The sequence below is a fragment of the Solanum pennellii genome, chromosome 4 (assembly GCF_001406875.1).
Source record: "Solanum pennellii chromosome 4, SPENNV200".
NCBI lineage: Eukaryota > Viridiplantae > Streptophyta > Magnoliopsida > Solanales > Solanaceae > Solanum > Solanum pennellii.
Window position 1 is genome coordinate 73,980,260 of NC_028640.1, and position 19,520 is coordinate 73,999,779.

Here is a 19,520-nt window from a genome sequence, read left to right on the forward strand (position 1 = left end):
GATTAATAAATAAATCAAATTTATATTTGACGTGTAAAGAAATAAAAAAAGTTTAGAGTAAAGTTGGTTGGGATTATTACGTGGACTCAAAGTGACACCTTTTTAGGAAAAAAAAAAATTGTTGGGAGTAGTTGACGAAACCGTGTGTATTTCATTTTTTTCCATTTTTTATTCAACGGAGAAAAAAAAAGAAGGGGCAAACAGAGAAGAGAGAAAATGGCTACTCTGAGTATTCCTCCAGTTATAACTACGCCTCGTGATGACGCCATGCACCTTTACAAAGCTTTCAAAGGTTAAATTTCGATCTCTTCCTTCTAGGGTTTACTACTATTCCGCTTCATTTTGATTTCTCTTTTGTACTGTAATTCGTATTGTTCTGTGGATACCTTTCGTTTTTTTTTTGTGGCTAAATTTTGTTGAGGATGAGTTGCTGTTTCATTGAATTAAGCTTCAAGCATGGTAAAAAGGAAAATTCAGAAGGCCGGCTGGCTAATAGCTTGTTTTTGTTGTGCCAGTGGAGAAAGCACATCACATGTGTAGTTCTAGCATGTATTTTTTTTTTAAAAAAAAAGAAACTTGTAAAATAGTTAGGAGAAGCGTTTATTATCAAACAGATTTGTGTATATGCTTTGTAGAATTATAAAGGTATAACCCTAGGTAAACAAAGAGGATGATGGAGTCGATGAAATTTAGAACAACATAAGATTGAAATTGAACGCCCAAGAGTGTGGCCTAGTGGTTAATAAAGTGGGTCGATAATCATGACGTCTAAGGTTTGAAATCTCGAGATAGGAACACTAGGTGATTATTCCCATCTGTCATGTCCCAACCTTGATGGACAGAGTTACGCGAGAGCTGGCCTGGACACCATGATTATCAATATATCAGATTGAAATTGCAATTTTTTCGCTTGGCAGAATGTTTACATGGTGTCTTCCAAGGCATTAGAGTAGTTTATCCTTGAAATAATAATTAACCTTCACAGTTTGTTTCTCTATTCATGCAGGCTCTATAGTTTCTGTATCACATGTAGTACGTTTAACCAAACAACTTATCAGTCAAGACACAAAGATTACATTTTGCTTCCAGAATTCCTAGTAAACTATTCTTAGAGGACATTATACTACTTTCAACTTTAAGTGCAATCAGGGTAACAAATAAATGTCATCATCCCATTTTAGTTTAGTTTCAGGGGTTATAATGTATGTACTTTAAAGTAGAAAATAATTGCAAAGTCAAGTTATCTCTGACGTAATTTCGTCTGAGTGCATACAGTAGTTGAAGATCTGAAGGTGAATTCAAAAGCTGTAATATTCATTAAGTTATAGTGTGTTTCTGTTCAGCTTGCCTTCTGGTGAATTACTTGATTTGTGTTTTGCAGGATTTGGATGTGATAAAGCAGCAGTCATTAACATCCTTTCCCATCGTGATGCTACTCAGCGTGCTCTTATTCAACAGGAATACAGAACTATGTATTCTGAAGATCTAAACAAACGCTTGGTCAAAGAGCTTAGCGGTAAACTTGAGGTATTGATGGAGGGTAGAAATTTCTGGGATAACTTTGCTAAGTCTATAATTTGCAATAAACAAGAATTATAGAAGCCTGAAGCTTATTGCATTCAAATAAAAGATTTAAAAATTTAGGGCAGAAGGAACATCAAAGACAAATGAAACTGCATGTGGCAAAATTTGCAATTCCTCCTTTTGACTTTTCTCTTTCAAGCCTCTTTCTTCATCTTTTTTTTAATCATTTTGAATGGTTCCAGAAAGCAATCTTGCTTTGGATGTATGATCCAGCAGGAAGGGATGCTATCCTAGCAAGGAAAGCTTTGAGTGCTGACGCCGTTGATCTCAGAGCTGCCACTGAAGTGATATGTTCACGGACTCCTTCTCAAATAGTACATTTCAAACAACTTTACCATTCCATGAATGGTATCTACCTTGAGCATGATATTGAGCTTCACGCATCTGGTGATCACAAAAAGGTAGTCACCCTTTGCATTTGTATGAAATAATCCTTTTTTCCTCTTGAGTTCTTTAGTCACTTTTAAATGATGACTAGAAATACATGAAAGAAGAGAACATAAAACAGCTCTGGATTACCTAACCATAACCTTGCCTAAAAGTAAGTAAATGGGTAATAGTAGTTTGTGGAACTTTATTTGTGAAGTTATCGTCTTTGAGAAAGATGAGGGGAAAGTGAAGTACTCTCAAATAAGTTTTGTATTTATATCATTTACCCTTAGTGCACTGGGCACTTATGCGTCCTTTGAATGGAACTGAGTTGCATTTGTCTGGCCCTAAATGAGTCTAGTATGGTTTGAGTCTTGCTTTATCCAAATGGGAGTCTAGCTTGTTTGATCTCTAAAATTTATACAGCTAATTACACGTATTGCTTGAATCTTATGAATGAAAGATAGACATATTATTGTCTCTTTATCACTACAGTTGCTTCTAGCATATGTAAGCACAATGCGCTATGAAGGCCCAGAAGTTGACAGAGCTTCGGTTGATCATGATGCTAAAGCTCTTTACAAAGCTGGGGAGAAGAAACTGGGAACTGATGAGAAGACTTTTATACGAATTTTCTCTGAAAGAAGTAGGGCACATTTGGCTGCTGTTAGTTCTGCTTATCACAGCATGTATTCCAGGAAGTTAAAAAAGGTAAGCTGACTTCATTTGGGAAACTTATTCAAATTTCCAATTGTAGTTAACCAGTGTATTGCAATTGTTACAGGCTGTAAAAAGTGAAACCTCTGGACTCTTCGAGTTTGCTCTCTTGACTATTTTGCAATGTGCTGAGAATCCAGCAATATACTTTGCAAAGGTACAAGTTACATTTGTTTAAATTCTTATCAAGTCATAATCATGATGACCATTTTGCCTATAATATTAATATATTCTTGAACTCATGTTTCTGACTAGCTCTTTCTTTTTCTTAAATGATATTGACCCCTTTTTCATTCTTTATTCTAATGCGAGGGTTGAGTTTGTGGTTGGTAATATGGGTGTTGTTTACTACTGTTATTTTCTCTTTACCTTCCTTGACTTAGATGAACCAACTTAACTTTAAAGTCAGACTTATAACACTTATCTATTAAATTGGTCTATATATGTATTTGGCATTTGTATCTAGTGTGTTTGGTATGAAGGAAAACATTATCCACGTATTGTTTTCCATTTTTCTCATGTTTCGTTGCTCATATTTGAGAGAACATTTTGGTAAGGATCACATTTTCCTCTAATTAGTGGAAAATGACTTCCTTAAGGATCCAAGGCAGTAATAAATTCTTCTTATTCTTGTTGTCTCTATATCTCAAGTTTGACATGGAATGGGATTCTAAAGATTTTCATGTTTTTACTATAGCATCCTTCATTGGGGGCTTCAGAATAATCTCAAGTACTTTGCTATAATCTGTGTAATCATTTTTGTCTTTAGATTTAGTAAGCCATCCTCTTATGCTAATTCTTACATGAATAAATTGTATAAACTCTGTGGCTGTACTGCTCCTTACATATGTTAAATGGATTCAGGAGTTACACAAGGCAATGAAGGGCTTGGGGACGAATGATACAACTCTCATAAGGATAATAGTCACGCGAACTGAGATTGATATGCAGTATATTAAAGCAGAGTACCAGAAAAAGTATAAGAAATCTCTTAATGATGCTGTTCATTCGGAGACTTCTGGTGATTATCGGACCTTTCTTCTATCTCTTCTGGGGCCTGGTCACTGAATGAAGAGTCTACGCCATGCAACAGGTGTTATTAGTGTGGTATTAGTGTTGAAACTAGTGTGTAAGCAGTTTCTGTTGCATGCTAATTAATGTTTGCTTATTTGCTGAGTAGTTGATTTGGAACAATGTCTGTCCATGATCAGTTGGATGCCTTTTTTAGTTTAGTCGAATGCTAAGCGTGAATGGTGTTGTGAAGGTGCTTTCAGATATACACTTATTTGGGTATGTTTGGTACCGGAGGAAAATATATTTTTTTCCCCCTAAATTTCTCTTGTTTGGTTGGTTAAATTTTTTGTAAAATATTTTGCAACATCCGTTATTTCCTGCCCTCACTTTAATAGCTTTGTTGTTTGTGCGGTCAGTATTTTATATAGTTGAACAATTAAGTTTATACTTTGTTCACTGATTATGATGGTTCAATTGAGATTTTTTTGCTCACACGTATAGGCTAGAGAGTCAACTTTAACATCTCTAATCGTGTTATAATTTTATTCATCTCATTGTGATCATCGCGTTTAGTAAATTTTGACTGTGTATGACTGTGTTGGGTAGGCAATAATATTTGTAGACTATCACGTAACTTTGACCAATCATTCCTTTAAAAAAACTCTCGAGAGCCACAAATATTAAAAGAATGGACAACAATAAGTAGTTGAAGAAAATTTGTTTTCCTATTGAATTTTAAATGCTACATAGATTTCTCTTTTATTATAGGGTGATGATTTGTTTCATATATCTCATTTTAAGGGTATTAAGTATGTTTTATACAATTAAACAAATGAAGAAAAAAAGGAAGTGTTTTGAAAATATAATTGTGTCTAACGGTAAATCATCACATTAAAAGTAATATTACAATTTTGAAGTCAAACTATTATTATTATTATTATTATTGGATAAAAAAGGGATATTTTTATATATTATTAAACATTAGACAATATATTATCACTTTTAGTATTAGTAATTACAAATAGATTATCAAAACATGCTAATTTATTACACAGTACTGGTTTACTAGATAATTCTCCATTTTGATATGTCTTGAGTTGATCTATTACATCATCTGAAGGAGTTATTAGGATAAGCGATTGATCGATCATTGTTAGCTTGAAACCTAATTTGAACAGAACGCTTACTACTTTATTGGCTCGTCGAAAATCACGACGGACCATAAATTCCCCAACTTCTTCAAAGTCAAAGAATTTTGATTAATTAAAAAATAAAATATGAAAGGAAGGAATTTGCTAAAATTGTTTAATATTTTTTAAATAAGTAAACAATGTATCACATAGAAAATAATTTTTGAGTAATACAAGAACATCTTGAAACAAAAACATATCTCTTTTTAAAAAAATCTTTTGCCTAATTTTTTTTCCTTTTAAATTAAGGAAATTAATGCTTAAAAAAGGAGAAAAAAGAAGCAGCAATAAGAAGGGAAGACCGAAGGGAGCGTAAACGGATCAAACCCTAGTAACGTACACATCCAGAAGCTTAATGTACCACTTAAACCTGTAGGCAGCGACTGAGTAAAGATGAAAATGGACGTAACCATGGGGGAACCCGGCGAGATACTGCCGGAGCACAAGCCGGAAAGGTCGCCGCACGAGGTTCTGCAGCAAAGCAAAGCTTCAGTAGAGGAAATCGTCTCGAAAATGCTTTCTATGAAGAAAGAAAGCACGCCGAAATCTGAAATTCGCGAACTTGTCACTCAGATTTTCATCAACTTCGTCTCTCTCCGTCAGGTTAATATTTCATTGCATCTCCAATTGTTCTTTTTTGAAAGTTCTATGAGTCCAGTTTCCAATTAAATAATCCGCTCGTCAATCCGATTTTGAAGTAAAGGTAGCATTTTGTTGTTAACGAAGTGATTAGACCAGTCAAACGAAGATGAGTTTAAGTTTAAGTATGTACTGTTAGTACTCTAGACTCAATTTTTATATATGTATCATCCTTATGAAGGTTGGTTGATGTAATTCAACGGACTCAGCTACAATACTCAGTGAGAGTTGCTCTAAACCTTTGTAGGTAGATTTACCGGAGACCTGTGCTTTTTAGGTACAGCTGCCCTGGCACTAGTTCATTGGGTACAATCATGGAGGGAGTCTATGCGTAGTTAATTGGCCGGATTTAGGAAACTGCGACCTTTCTCCGTTATATTCTATTTTCATCCTGCAAAACACCTGTTAGTATTGTATATCTTTGATCACTCTGGTTGGTAATCTCAACTCAATTTTATTTATTGAGTAGTTCTGATCTACGTGTACATAACAAACAAAAAGAACTGTGTACATGTGCTTCCGTTTATTCCTTTCTCTTTTTGGCAAGTAAAGGAACATTTTATTAATTTCCAACTACCAAGTGAACTCTTTACAAAGCTAGGATGAAATATGAATTAACCAATTCAATCCTTTCTCATCTCATCTGCTAGAAACCAAACTAAATGGCAAATATAGTTAACTGCTCATTTAGTGATTCTATATATCTAAACAACATCCTACTATTCCTAGTTCTTGTGTTCAGAGAGAGCTTCATCTAGTGTACTAGTTTCTCCTTGTGCATGGATGTGATTTGCAAAATCTGTCTGTTTCTTTCTGGCTATATACTATAAACCACCATAGTTAGACTACTTTTAAGTATCATCTTCCTTGGATCTTCGCCTCTGAAATTTTGTTGCATCCAACTCCATTCAAGTTCCAACTCCAGTATTGCCCTGATCCTTTTCTGCCATTTGAGTATGTCACTCTATATATCTTTAGTAAACTGACACTTGAAAATTGGTGACTTCCAGTCTCGACTGAAGTGCTGCAGAAGATGCAAACAGGATATACACGAGTCCCCATCTCAAGAATAAATTTTTAATTTTTAGCTTCCCCTGTAGACTCAGCCATAGGATGAAACTGTGTCTAGGTACAGCTATGTTATGACATAACAATTTATTTCATTTTGGTCATGGTACTAGGAAATGGAATCTTTAAATGGCGCCTTATATCACAATAATATAAGCAGCTGATTCTGTAGAGTGGGCTGCAATAAGGGCCCGGTGTCATTATGTTAATGAAAAATGGCTCGGCAGTATGTTGACGAATTGTCCCTCTATAAAAACAAGTTTTATAAGTCCAGGGACATGAGAATAGATCAAAAAACAGGGAGACTCAACCGTCTCTTGAAAGAGATGCAGCTTTTTTGAAAAGACAATTATCTCGCTTGCAAACATATCTGGGCAGGATTAAATATATGACAGGGTTACCCGATATTGTAATCAGCGTTGCTCAACACGAAGATATATGGACCTGTGAGAGTGTTATTACTTTAGGAATTCCAACAATTTGTTTCTCGAAGATTAGGTCTAGTTGTTAGGCTGTAGCCTTAATATTGGAGAGTCGGTTGTATCCTCTTGTGTTTAAACTCGAATTCTAATTGAATGATATTGTTGCTTGATTGCTTTACTTCTCAAACTTGAACATGCTTCACTGCAAATTGCGCATATAATGTCCTTAGGGTTGCAGTTATTATTGTTAGGCTGGACATATTCCATGTAAAGTTTAGATTCATATATTTTTATTTGATTTTTTGAGCTCCACACTTTGAGTAAGGTACTAATCCTTGAAATTTGTGGAACGTTTTGGGCTCTCTTATTTCATCTAACCATTATTAAGTTGTTTCAATAAACCAACGTTAGGATTGCGGAATAGCAAAATAATTGTGCCATTAAATCTATGCGCGGAACTAATTTGTGCCTGGAAATCTATAATATGTTCGACTGACTTTTTCACACTACCTTAAACATCCCATAGGCAAATAGATCAATATTGCTCGAAGAGGATCGTGTGAAGGGGGAAACTGAACGTGCAAAAGCTCCTGTGGACTTCACAACGCTGCAGCTCCACAACTTGATGTATGAAAAAAGTCATTATGTGAAAGCTATAAAGGCCTGCAAAGATTTCAGGTCAAAATATCCTGATATTGAACTTGTTCCCGAGGAAGAATTCTTTAGAGATGCACCCTTGGAGATAAAAAACACTGTTCTGTCAAATGATAACTCACATAATTTGATGCTAAAGCGGTTGAATTTTGAGCTATTCCAGGTAAACTAGTTTAATGCAATTGGCGAGCACTTCTTTCTATTTCCGGATTAGTAATTGGCGAGCACTCCTTTCTATTTCCACATTAGTAATTGTTTACTAGTGTTGTTTCTCAGCATGTTGTGCTAAACGGAGTTCTTAGGTGTTTCATGTTGCTTGGTTATCAAATTCTTATCTTACTTCTTAAACTCTTATGTCTTTATGTACTGTCATCTTTCTTTTTTTTTCTTTTTTTTTTTTTTGGAAAAGGTAATATTATAATCATCTTCTTTATTTCAATTACTAAACTGGTTCCAGAAGTAGATGTTGTGAAGAAAGTTTCATACCCAATGTTGTTACGATCAATAAAAATACTCTGAAACTATACCCAGTTTGGCTACCCTTTAGTGATGCTTTTGACTGTGGATTCTGCACATATTGTACTTATCTGTTCTTTTTTTTTAAAATATATGTATGTGTAGAGGTTGTAACATGTTACTGCATGAGCTCGAAAAAATCTTGGGTATTTTAGTATTGGCTAATGTTGAGGTCAAATTTTATGCGTCTCTTGACTCTTTTATGTCGCTAAGTTTGAGGTCACACGGAGGTTTGTACGTCGATGGGAAATAGAGATATTCTGAAAATATACCCACCTTGACTTCCCTTATAGTGGTGCTTTCAGTGGATTCTGCACATATTGCACTTATATAATCTTCTTATAATGTAGATGTTGCAAAATGTTATTTCATGAGCTGGAAAAAGATCTTGGTACCATTTAGTATTGGCTAAAGTTGAGGTCAAATTCTATGCTTCTCTATTTAGAACTTGTATTAGACAATATGTATCAGCTGTATGTTGCTTTTAGTATAACGGCCACCTCTTATATGGTCATTGGAGGAGTGGCTGAAGCTCCTCCTTTTAGGTGTGATAAGTCTGACTGTAACTTTGTGTTGAATTTACTTATTTGCTGTGTCAGCGCAAAGAATTATGCAAGCTTCGTGAGAAACTGGAACAGAAAAAGAAGGCTCTACAGGAGACCATTGCAAACAGGAAGAAGTTCTTGTCAAGTCTCCCATCGCACCTAAAATCACTCAAGAAAGCATCCTTGCCGGTGCAGCACCAGCTTGGAGTACTCCACACAAAAAAGTTGAAGCAGGTGCAATATGCAGAGTTGCTTCCTCCGCCTCTCTATGTTATTTATTCACAGCTCATGGCCCAAAAAGAAGCCTTTGGAGAAAATGTGGATCTGGAGATTGTTGGTAGTGTGAAGGATGCTCAAGCTGTTGCCCGCCAGCAAGCAAATAAAGACACTGGTTAGTCCAATTCTCTGTATTTCTTGTTTGGACTCATCATTTTTTTCCTTTTTTTCCTAGTTAGGTACCTGTTTTACTTCCTTTGCTGTTCTATATGTTCTTATCTGAATGGTAATTCATTCATGTAAAGGTGTCTCTGCCAGCTTAGAGAGCTCGAAAGTTGATGATGATATAGATGATGAAGATGATGGACAAAGGAGAAGAAAGCGTCCCAAAAAGATACCCAGCAAGGAAAGTCTGGAGCAGGCTGGAATTTATCAAACTCACCCTCTTAAAGTCACACTTCATATACATGATGACGAGAAATCTGATTCACAATCTAAAAAACTTGTCACTTTGAAATTTGAGTACTTAATTAAGTTGAATAGTGTGTGTGTTGGAGTTGAAGGCTCTCAAGAGAATGCTGATAATGACATCTTATGCAATTTATTTCCGGATGACACGGGCCTTGAGCTTCCACACCAGGTTTTCAACTTGAGATATAGGAGTACTTATTAATCCTTTTACTTTCACCTCTTTGTCTCAAGTCTTTCTGATTTTTTCAGCTTCTTTTGTTTTCTGCAGTCTGCAAAGCTAATTGATCATTCAATTGTGTTCGATGAAAGGAGAACCTCACGACCATACAAGTGGGCGCAGCATCTGGCAGGCATCGATTTTTTACCTGAGGTGTCACCGTCGCTTAGAGGTTTTGAGACTTCAAATGATGAGACATCAAAGCACGCTGCTGTTATCTCTGGTCTGTCGCTGTATCGGCAACAAAATCGGGTGCAAACGGTTGTGCAAAGAGTTCGTGCTCGGAAAAAGGCTCAGCTGGCTCTAGTGTGAGTCACTGAACTGTATGTTTAGAATCTGTAGGGACAAATGTCATAGTCTCATAGATGAGACTGACTTCTGGCAGAGATGATCTTACGTGCAGTTTTATTTTGCTGAAGATGTTTGAATTCATTAAATATAGCAATTGTTTTACTTGCTCTGCAAGTTCGTACTCTGCCTTCTTTCTATTTTCTACTGTCCTTTTGTGCACGGATAATGGTGTGATGTCTTGTATTCCTTGTTTTTCAGTATTGAAATTTCATCTATAGACTTGTCTTTTACTCCTATTCCTCTTTTATTTTTCGCCCTTAAGGTCAGAAAGCAAGGTCTTGACTCATATTGGAAATTTGAACTTTTTTTGGCTGAGTTACAGGGAGCAGTTTGACTCTTTAATGAACCTAAACTGGCCAGCTCTAGCCGGTAGAAGAGTTCCTTGGGCTTCTCATGATCCTCGCTGCAGTTTGCATGCATGGTTCCCTCTTGGTTCATCTCCTAGTCAGGTTCCGTCATCGACTCTCACAGAAACGGAACAAGTTCAGCATCCTACGAAAGTTGTGGTGGATGGAGAGTCTGCCTCTTCTAAAGAAGAGGTAGAAAGCACGAGGGAAGATGGGGAGCTTCCATCCTTAGTTCCCACCACCTCAATAAATGATACGAATGTCACACCAATTAAAAGAACTGATTTTGATCATTCTACAAAGCTGGCGTTCATTTCAAAGAGTACCAGCTCTCCAATTACAAAGGGGAAGTCACCGAGTTTTAAGAAATACGGAGATGATACAGACCTTATTCTGGAATCAGATAGTGAAATGGATGACATTGTGCAGATTGAGCAGGAGAGTAATAATACACCTGGATCTGCTGGGTTCAGTGATACATCATGGGTGGACTGCAAGGTTCAGGAATATTGTCTTGTTTTGACAAGAAAGATGGATAATGAGGAAAGAAAAATGAAATTGGAATCCAAGGTCTAACATCATTCCTTTCTCAGTTTCTATCTCAAAATTCAATTTAAATTTCCTCCTCATGGTTGACATTTGGGCAATTCTTATGGCAGATCAAAATCAGCAAGGAGTATCCACTGAGGCCTCCTCTTTTCACATTGAGCCTATATGAGGCAAAACAGGCGGAGAGCTATTACAAGGTGGATAGTTCTGTGTGGTACAATGAACTTCGCAGCATGGAAGCAGAGGTTAGCAGTAACAAACTTAATGGTTTGGTTTTGCATCCTGTAGCTATGTTACATGGATTCTTTATTTGCTGGACCGTGTTAAATGGGTTTCTATGTTTTAAATAGATCTAAAAGTATTGAGTGTTTTTGATCCATGTAAGGTAGGTCTGCAGTGAAATGTAATTCAGCAGCAAACCTGTGGCTACTATCTTATTCAAAAGGAAACTAGGCTTATTCTTTAATTGCTGGCAGAAATTTTTCATTAACCCACTGTAGTTTTAAGGAGTCAGACAATTTGCTGGCTTGTTCATTAATTGAGATAGTCGATGTCAGTTTTCAACAAAGTTTATGGTCAATCTTATACTGAAGTAGCTTGTCTAATCTGTTGCAGGTCAATGTTCACATCTTAAATGCTATAGCTGCAGCTGAAGAAAACTTAGTCCTAGCTCATCAGGTTCGCTGTCTTGCATTGTTGTTTGACTTTTATGTTGAAGATGGGGGTTCATCTTCTGAGAAGAGAAGGAGCACTTCTGTGATTGATGTTGGTTTATGCAAACCTATGACTGGTGAGCTTGTTGCTCGATCATTTAGAGGAAGAGATCATAGGAAGATGATCTCATGGAAAGACGGTTCTTGCACCCCTGGCTATCCGTACTAGGTAATATCCCAAATGTTGTTACATATTGTAGCTTTATTTCTCGAGTGTGCTAGGTTGTTTAATTCCATGTGATTCGTCTTTCGTGCTATACCATGTACTACTGAGATTCACATTGCAACATACGGCTCTTGATGACATTAAGATGCTATTTGTTGCCTATCTTTTCAAATTGATGAGGCTGATGTAGCCACTAATTCATCCGTCTCCTTTTTCTTTTCGATTGTTGATGCCTTGTGCTGCTTGTAAGGATGATTCAATAAATTAGCTAATTTTTACACTCCCAAATTTCTTCAGAATTATTTAGACAATTTGGCAATTTGCTGATTGTTTATATGGCCATGGCCTGCTTCTGTCGACTGACAGAGGTATTTGAAACTGTATTGCTAGAATCTTCAGTCTGTAACATCATTAAAGATGTTCTCCAGACCGAAAATAAGCTGTTGATAGAGCGCCTTTTCAGATCCACCTCTACTTTGACAGAGCGTTCTTTCAAAGATGTCAACCACATGGCGCCTTTCACTGTGCAATAGTATGTATACCGTTTGGTCGACCTCTTTTTATATTATTGCTGTGTAAATACCGTTTTTTCTTCAGCGTTTGCATGGGAAAAGCCTTTTAGCTATAGATCACATGAAACGTTGATAGCGTCTGAGGAATAAAGGGTTGAAAGAAAAACCATCCATTGAGGTATCTAATATCACAAGATCACATGAAACCACCTAATTTAAGTTTGTAAAAATGAGATTGTATTCAACTCGAGTGATGTTGATAAGCAAAGCCGCTTTTCTTCGATGTGTATGCAAATTTGCATATGATACAGTCCAATAACCTATTTTATAATGGAAAATTGAAAATATAGAAGAAGGGTCAAAACTCGTCTTAATTGAAAAATCGAAGAAATGGCCTTTTGTTGAAGATCACTAGTGATCTTCAACTTAAGCCACTTACACACTAATACGGTGAAAATTGGTGTTAAATTACAAAATTTGCAAGTACAGTGATATTTGAAGTTTTGTTTGTGTGGTAAACCCTTTCGGAAAAACATTTAGACAGCATACTGAAATTCGTTTCACTCTTTTTCCTAAAAATATATAGACTCCTACGATAATTACTTTCAAGATACATTGTTCGGTTTTTTTGTCATTTCTGGAGGATCCAAGCATCATAACTTAAAAGTGAACCTGTCAAAACAATATTCCAAATCACTTGTACAGAACACATTACAAGAGGTACCTCCATTAATTTATGTATTTTTATGTGTATCTGCTGTCAACTAGGTATTTCTACATTCTGGCTCTATTCTATGCATATGATGCTATCGAAGGGGAATAAGAAATTAACACAATGAGAAACCTACAGCAAAAAGACAACTCTTCTCTTCTGATCTACAGTGAATACATATTCCCTTTCTGTACAGGGCACCCTACTATAAGTCTGTAAATATGGGCTAATACCACTAATTTCTGAAACCCTTTTTTACCATGGACCAGTTTGTGTCCGTCTTAAGCATCGCCTTTTAGCTCCCTTTTGAAGGTTCATCATTTCCATAACCTGTGTCACAAAAATGCATTACATAAGTTTTTGGATCCAAAAATGCCTATGCTAGCTTAGTTCAAGAAGAAAACAACACGATCAGCAAGGTAGACTAGCTTTGAGCTTCTATGGATAAAAATTGGATAGGATCAACCGAAAAGAGCTGTTATTCTTGTATGACATGGATGGCCTGACTAGATGAAGTACATAGTGAGATTAGAATGCAGGTTATAGGGATGAATTAGTGTGCTAAAAGAAAGGGTGCCTTCTTAGCCACTTTAAAACAATGACTTGAGATGGTTGATTCAGGGAGTAGTTTCAGTAGCAAAGAACGGCATTTTGTTTTTCAGGCAGCAAGGAAAAATGCTGAGAAGTGTTTATTCGATCCCATAGGGCTAAAGTAGCAGGCATGGTGAGTGGATGGATGATCTAAGAGATAGTTACCAATTATACATACATAAGGATAAAGGCAGGTACCACGATGAATGTGTGCATTTTCCTATACATGTGTGTGCTGAATTATTTAACTATGTCTATGGAAGCAAAATCGTGCAGAAAAGATAAAAGCATGAAGGAAAAAGAGGAACCAGAACTTTATGTACCTGATTCTTCTGCATTTCTAACATTTCTTCCTGCAGCAGTGTAATCTAGTTAGTGATGAACCATTGAGACAGACAAAACATGCAATGTGATTGAATAAAAGGTCACCTGTTTCTTTTGAAGTTCATCATTTTCTTCTTTTAGTTTTGCGACTTCTGCTTCTAGCTCCATAGTATAGGCCTAGAGAAATTTAAAAAGATGATAATCATTGAACACGAGTGTAACAACATATTAAAACGAGGCACTGTTAAGTACATGCACATACTTTGAAATTAAAGGGATTTGATGGGCTAGTTTTTGGTCTAGGCTACATATAGGAAGACAAATACACAAGGTCCTAAGCTATTCTATGAAGCATGAACTTTCAAATCTTGTCACATTATATCGCAATGCACTATCACTCAGCTTCATATGCACATCCATGGATGGATAACAAAGACAGGATGTTAATCATTACGTACTGTATAAAGTGACTAGTATATGAAACTAATTTCTATTTTCCTTTGAGTTCTACAGGCCTTCTACACAAATCTATGTCATCTTTTACAGCTTATCATTCTTCCAACCCTTCCAAACAACAAACGAATTAGACATACATGAAAAAGCCTTCTATCAGTCTTAAAGTAACTGCGCTATTCAAAAGATAAAACTAAATGAAAAAATTGAAATCATCTGCTGCTTCCTTTATGACATACCATGTACTAGTGCAGTAGCAGAGTAGGGATTTTCATTAAGGGCCAAGGGAAGTCAAAATATAAAGAAATAACCACACGAAGAAGCCAAGGGAATTCAACATATGGTACATATACAATAAAATTGAGACCCCTTTAGACAAGGAGGCTCTACACTGCCACTGTGTACTTCCATTCCTAGCTTGAAGTAAGTCTCTGAGCACTATCGCAGTGTCTCTCTAACTTACAATCCTTCAAAATATTGTAGAGAGATCCTGAGTTGAAAAGTAAGCCTCCTATTACTGTTTCGTGTTCTATGGATCTCTACTCTCATGTTTCCAGATAACGACAATTGACACCCCAGAACTACACGACTATGAAATTGTCTGGTGCTTTTGGCAATGAAATTGACACCTGCAGACATGTATTTTTGCTATATTGCTCCACATAAAATCAGAGGCGAAGGCATGGTATTTAATAAACCTCTGAAAACATTTAAGTCTAACACTAAGGATATCTGGAGAGTTTTACTAACTTTTTTAATAGGTTTGGAGAGTCATATAGAGATTAACTTTGATGGAATAAATGCAAATTAGTATTAACATTTGACATCCGATGAGCCAGATTGGCTGTTCATGTCTCTCGGCTGTATGACAGATAATACTCAGAGTATTGCTACCAGAAAGTAGACATATATGAAGCCCCCAAAACAGCAGCAAACTTTTCCCATTAAACTTGACTGGAAAATTTTAGACTGAAAAATGTGAGATAAACTCCTTTGATGAGAAGCTAGTGCCATTTCTTTCAGGAATTTTTTGGTAACGTGAGGACTCTTTACCAATCGACAGATGATTTATGTTTCGGTCTGGAAAGTAAATCAAGTTCACAAATCATAAAGATATTGCATGTAGTTAGAGAAACAGGTCAGACAAGTTCCTGATTCTTAGATGTAGCTGCGTTTCTCTTCAACTAGTGAACTAGAGCACACAGCTACGTCTAAGAAAGAATATAACAATCGATGATTCCCAGCTTATTACTTAGACTTGTTCATACATGATCCATCATTCTTCGTAATATGCATGCATTGATGATGTTACATGTAATACAAAATGCATGCAGACATGAAAGGCATAGCCTATGTGTAAGATTCGAGCGATTACCTGCTTTCGAGCTCTTGATCTAGCAGCTGACTCTCTATTTTTTATCATTCTCCTCTGCCTCCTTTCAACGACCTTCTCCACAGTACTGTATTTCCTGCCTCTTAAACCACCATTAAACACATAAGGAACTGGAGATACAGAAGGTGTATCTCCATTGCTCTTCCCTAGTCCATCTGATGATGAAACACCTGGAGATGCTGTTGCAACAGTGACCCCACTGGCTCCTAAACCTACCATATTCATTCCTCCACCCATTAGAGAAGCGCCTTGAATGAAATTAGAGTTGAGTGCTGGATCAGGGATACCAACCATCCCTGCCCTCATTCCCGGACTGCTCAACTGACCACTATTTGGGATAGCCATAGGAGCACCATAGGGCAAAGCAGGCTGCTTTGGGAAAATTGGTTGCTGCTGTGGCTGTGATTGTTGGTTCTGTTGCAGTTGCTGTGGTCTTAGCTGTTGTTGTGTGGATCTGACCCCATTCACATTCAGTGGCAAATTAGCAGACTGAATAACAGTTTCACCATTCTTGTTAGGGATACTACCAGGCATTAAACCTGTGTTCCTACTATTAGCTTGTTGATATCCAAATGCAAGCCCTGTATTATTCCCAGCATAGGACAAATCACCAAAGATTCCTCCAGCATTATTCGATTTTGCAGCAAACTGTGCATCTTCTCTCACAACTCCAGCTCTAACTAGGAATTCCTCAAGTGTTATCTCCCCTAAATTCTGTTGTCTCTGAGTCTGAGGTATATTTGGTGGCACTCCAACACTATTTCCATCCTTCCCACCACCATGCTCCTTTGACATATCCCTCCAAACTTCATCAACAGTCTTATGACTCAGTGTCCTAGGTAGAGTCAAAGAGCCTTGCCTCTGCAAATGACCACCTGGAACACCAACCTCTTGCCCATTAATTCCAGGCCCTCCAATTGTTTGATTCTCCTCAGCATTCCATATGTTCTTTAACAACTCATCCATGTTCATTGACCCAAAATCCTTACCACTCCCTCCTGTTGAGCTAAGAAACTCATCAAACGTCAATGAATAGATAGACGGCTGCCGCGGCAATCCAAAGTTCCCCGGCTGCTTCCCACCACCACCACTTCCACCCTCACCTGGTGGCTCATTACCAAAGTTCTTGAAATGATAATTACTCCCCATTTCACTAAAACTCCTCAGTCCTCACCCAGTCCGCCTTTAAACCTCAGCTGTGTTATTCAAGAATCACAAAACCTACATATCAGATCAACAAGTTAATTCACTTTCCTTTAAACCTTTTTCCTAATCATACAGTTCAACCCTTCACATAAATGTACATCTATTTACAAACACACAGTTAATTAGAAGCAAAATATACCTGGAAAGAGATCAAAAATCAATTTACAGCTAAAACTCACCAACCCCTTATCAATAAAATCATCAAAAACAAATCCTATTTGAAATTCACTTCATTCAACTAACTTGACTGTATTTTCAGTTCACACCAAGTACCCCCAAAACACAACTTCCCCACCCACCAATCCAATAAAGAACACACCTTTTGACCTTCAAATACACAAAACTCAACTTAAGAAATCACAAAGCTGAAAGATCAAAACTTTGAAGATAAGAAATCAAGAAAACTAATCATTTGACTACTTATCCACAAATAGACAATATTTAAGAAAACACCAACCCAAAAAAAAGAAAAAAGAAAAAAACTATCTTTTTGACTTGGGAACACAAGAAACAGTTTGTTTTCCTGTTTACCTTTTTTTTTTTCTTGATTTTCTTTTTCTCCTTTTTTTGGCCTTCACTTGTACACTGCTAGACGTTTCTTCTTTGGCTTTGAGTGGTTCTTGAAAGTGCCAAGTGGCTAATTAGGACTTTTTTTTTAAAAGAAGTCGGTAGCCCAAATATATAATTTTGGATAATACAATAATGGGCTTTTGTGGGGCCCAAAAGTATAAAACTTGGGCCAATTGTGATGGGGTAGGAGAAAGGTTGGTGTGACTTTGGGCCAATAATTGAGTGAAATGTGGGATGATATCTAACCATCCACGTAGAAAGGAAATGAATGGTTAAGATTAGTTTGTTTGGTTTATGGGATAGTGATGTGAGCATAAAATAGGGCATGCCCAAAAGTGTGTAGTAGTAGTAGCCCTTGTGTGAAGGCCATTTGGTGTTTAGAGATTGGCTATATACTAAAATAAGGAAGTGATCCTTTATTGGCTTTGCACTATTTGGCACTTCCTTATTGGCTAGTGTTGGTTGAGATCTTTTTGATTGAAGTTTTTAAGTGCTTTTATACCGAGATTTGTATTGAAATAGTTGAGATTCTTCTATATTTAATATATATATATATATATATATATATTTTATTTTTCATCCGTTATTGGATATCCGTATTGTAACGTTTGACTAAAATCAAGTTGCAACAACGTAGAGGCATTTTATATATATATATATATATATATATATATATATATAATAGCTTCGATTAGAGCTAAGCTCAAAATAGTGTAACTCTATATTATTTTGTTAAGAGTGAATTTGGTGTCACGAGAGTGACAATATATTCATGAAATTGCGACCAATCTCGCTATTTGTTTAGTTGTTTCTCTTTAATTACCATTTTAGGGTGGTTTTGTAAAAACAATATTGGCATAATATTTGTAGCCTAACATTGTATTATTCTTTTTATATCAGAAATAACTTATACGTGAATTAGTTTTACATAATAAAATACTTGAACTATAAAAATAACCTTGATGTCATTTTTTTATTTTTCTTATATACTTTCAAAAAAACGAAGGCGAAAATCCATATTTGGATTTTAAAACATAGTATCTCTCTTATCCACTCCAACTAAGCAAATATTATCCAAAAAAGTATACTAGATAATTTAGTCAAATTATTAGTTGTTGCATTACTATCCATGAATTTTGTTGTTACCTTATATTATATGTTATAAATCATAGTTCATGTTTATATATTTCTTCATTTGGACTATGCCTCTCTCTTACATAACTATTTCAAGTAAAACTAGACTACAATTTGTTTTTTTCTATTTAGAGGATCAATCATTGTAGACCTATCTCTTGTTGACTACGACATGTGAAGTTGAAGACACATAGCCATGTGTTAGCTTTGCAGAATTTCAACTTAATTAAAGTGTGAGGCATATACAATAATGATATAAAGACTTTTATACTATATAATATAATAAATAAAAGAATATTTGTGGGAAGATGTGAGAAAAATGGGTAACCTAATTAAGCAAAAAACAAACTTTATTAATGATAAAGCACAATATGGGTCTCCATAAATTGTCTACTCACCCAGACAACAAGACATTTTCTTCACCAACACAAATCATAATGGCTTATGACATAAAACTTAAAACTAAGACCTTTATATAATAGTGATCTGATGATTAATTATAGCGGTCTATATCTTTTTTGGAAATCTACTTTTTATATCATATTATACTATATAATCTTTATAATATTTCGTTACAACAACAAACAATATGGTTATAGAAATGTTTGTTTGTACTAAAACTTTTCATTAATGGTACCCCTCGAAGGAGGACTGAATAAGGAGATGATTTCATCTTTCAAAAATATAAAAATACATTTATCATTCTGTTTAAAACGGATCAATATATAAGAAATTATAGTATAATAAAACTAAAAGGAGAAGAATATACATTTCTTCTGAAAAATTAGGCCCGAATAAAGTAAAAATTTATATTGTCAACCAACTCTGATATTTCACGAAAAAATTATAAAGTGAGCTGAGATCTTATATGTTTATT

The 19,520-nt window shown here is 35.9% G+C and overlaps 3 protein-coding genes across 4 annotated transcripts; 2 read left to right on the forward strand and 1 right to left on the reverse strand.

Moving 5' to 3' along the window:
• Positions 1-135: 135 nt before the first annotated feature.
• LOC107018348 (annexin D5-like) lies at positions 136-4,076 on the forward strand. Its single transcript, XM_015218812.2, has 6 exons — positions 136-292; positions 1,382-1,527; positions 1,767-1,985; positions 2,449-2,664; positions 2,738-2,827; positions 3,535-4,076. Exons 1-6 carry the CDS (start codon positions 217-219, stop codon positions 3,736-3,738), a joined length of 951 nt encoding a protein of 316 aa, XP_015074298.1. The 5' UTR covers positions 136-216; the 3' UTR covers positions 3,739-4,076.
• Positions 4,077-5,123: 1,047 nt separating this feature from the next.
• LOC107017891 (THO complex subunit 5A-like) lies at positions 5,124-12,047 on the forward strand. The gene is made up of 8 exons (XM_015218175.2): positions 5,124-5,477; positions 7,530-7,820; positions 8,773-9,109; positions 9,240-9,574; positions 9,674-9,930; positions 10,296-10,890; positions 10,980-11,114; positions 11,485-12,047. Exons 1-8 carry the CDS (start codon positions 5,268-5,270, stop codon positions 11,749-11,751), a joined length of 2,427 nt encoding a protein of 808 aa, XP_015073661.1. The 5' UTR covers positions 5,124-5,267; the 3' UTR covers positions 11,752-12,047.
• An 869-nt stretch (positions 12,048-12,916) lies between these two features.
• LOC107018232 (ABSCISIC ACID-INSENSITIVE 5-like protein 5) lies at positions 12,917-17,595 on the reverse strand. 2 transcript variants are annotated; one of them, XM_015218657.2, is made up of 5 exons: positions 17,471-17,595; positions 15,716-16,954; positions 13,993-14,064; positions 13,887-13,916; positions 12,917-13,302 (listed from the first exon to the last, which is right to left on the reverse strand). In XM_015218657.2, exons 2-5 carry the CDS (start codon positions 16,880-16,882, stop codon positions 13,228-13,230), a joined length of 1,344 nt encoding a protein of 447 aa, XP_015074143.1. In that variant the 5' UTR covers positions 16,883-16,954; positions 17,471-17,595; the 3' UTR covers positions 12,917-13,227. The 2 variants fall into 2 exon arrangements, with proteins under 2 accessions (XP_015074143.1, XP_015074141.1); XM_015218655.2 differs by lacking the exon at positions 17,471-17,595 and adding an exon at positions 17,079-17,464.
• Between the last annotated feature and the right edge of the window lie 1,925 nt (positions 17,596-19,520).

What these genes read in the sequence shown, in the direction of transcription:
- LOC107018232 (XM_015218657.2), bottom strand. Translation starts at nt 16,882, where the DNA reads ATGGGGAGTAATTATCATTTCAAGAACTTTGGTAATGAGCCACCAGGT. An exon ending in GATCAAGAGCTCGAAAGCAG is followed by an intron (nt 14,065 to 15,715) that starts GTAATCGCTCGA and finishes AAATTTCTCTAG; the next exon opens with GCCTATACTATGGAGCTAGA. An exon ending in ATGAACTTCAAAAGAAACAG is followed by an intron (nt 13,917 to 13,992) that starts GTGACCTTTTAT and finishes ACACTGCTGCAG; the next exon opens with GAAGAAATGTTAGAAATGCA.
- LOC107017891 (XM_015218175.2), top strand. Translation starts at nt 5,268, where the DNA reads ATGAAAATGGACGTAACCATGGGGGAACCCGGCGAGATACTGCCGGAG. An exon ending in TGAATTTTGAGCTATTCCAG is followed by an intron (nt 7,821 to 8,772) that starts GTAAACTAGTTT and finishes TTGCTGTGTCAG; the next exon opens with CGCAAAGAATTATGCAAGCT. An exon ending in AAGGCTCAGCTGGCTCTAGT is followed by an intron (nt 9,931 to 10,295) that starts GTGAGTCACTGA and finishes GCTGAGTTACAG; the next exon opens with GGAGCAGTTTGACTCTTTAA.
- LOC107018348 (XM_015218812.2), top strand. Translation starts at nt 217, where the DNA reads ATGGCTACTCTGAGTATTCCTCCAGTTATAACTACGCCTCGTGATGAC. An exon ending in CCTTTACAAAGCTTTCAAAG is followed by an intron (nt 293 to 1,381) that starts GTTAAATTTCGA and finishes TGTGTTTTGCAG; the next exon opens with GATTTGGATGTGATAAAGCA. An exon ending in ATTCCAGGAAGTTAAAAAAG is followed by an intron (nt 2,665 to 2,737) that starts GTAAGCTGACTT and finishes CAATTGTTACAG; the next exon opens with GCTGTAAAAAGTGAAACCTC.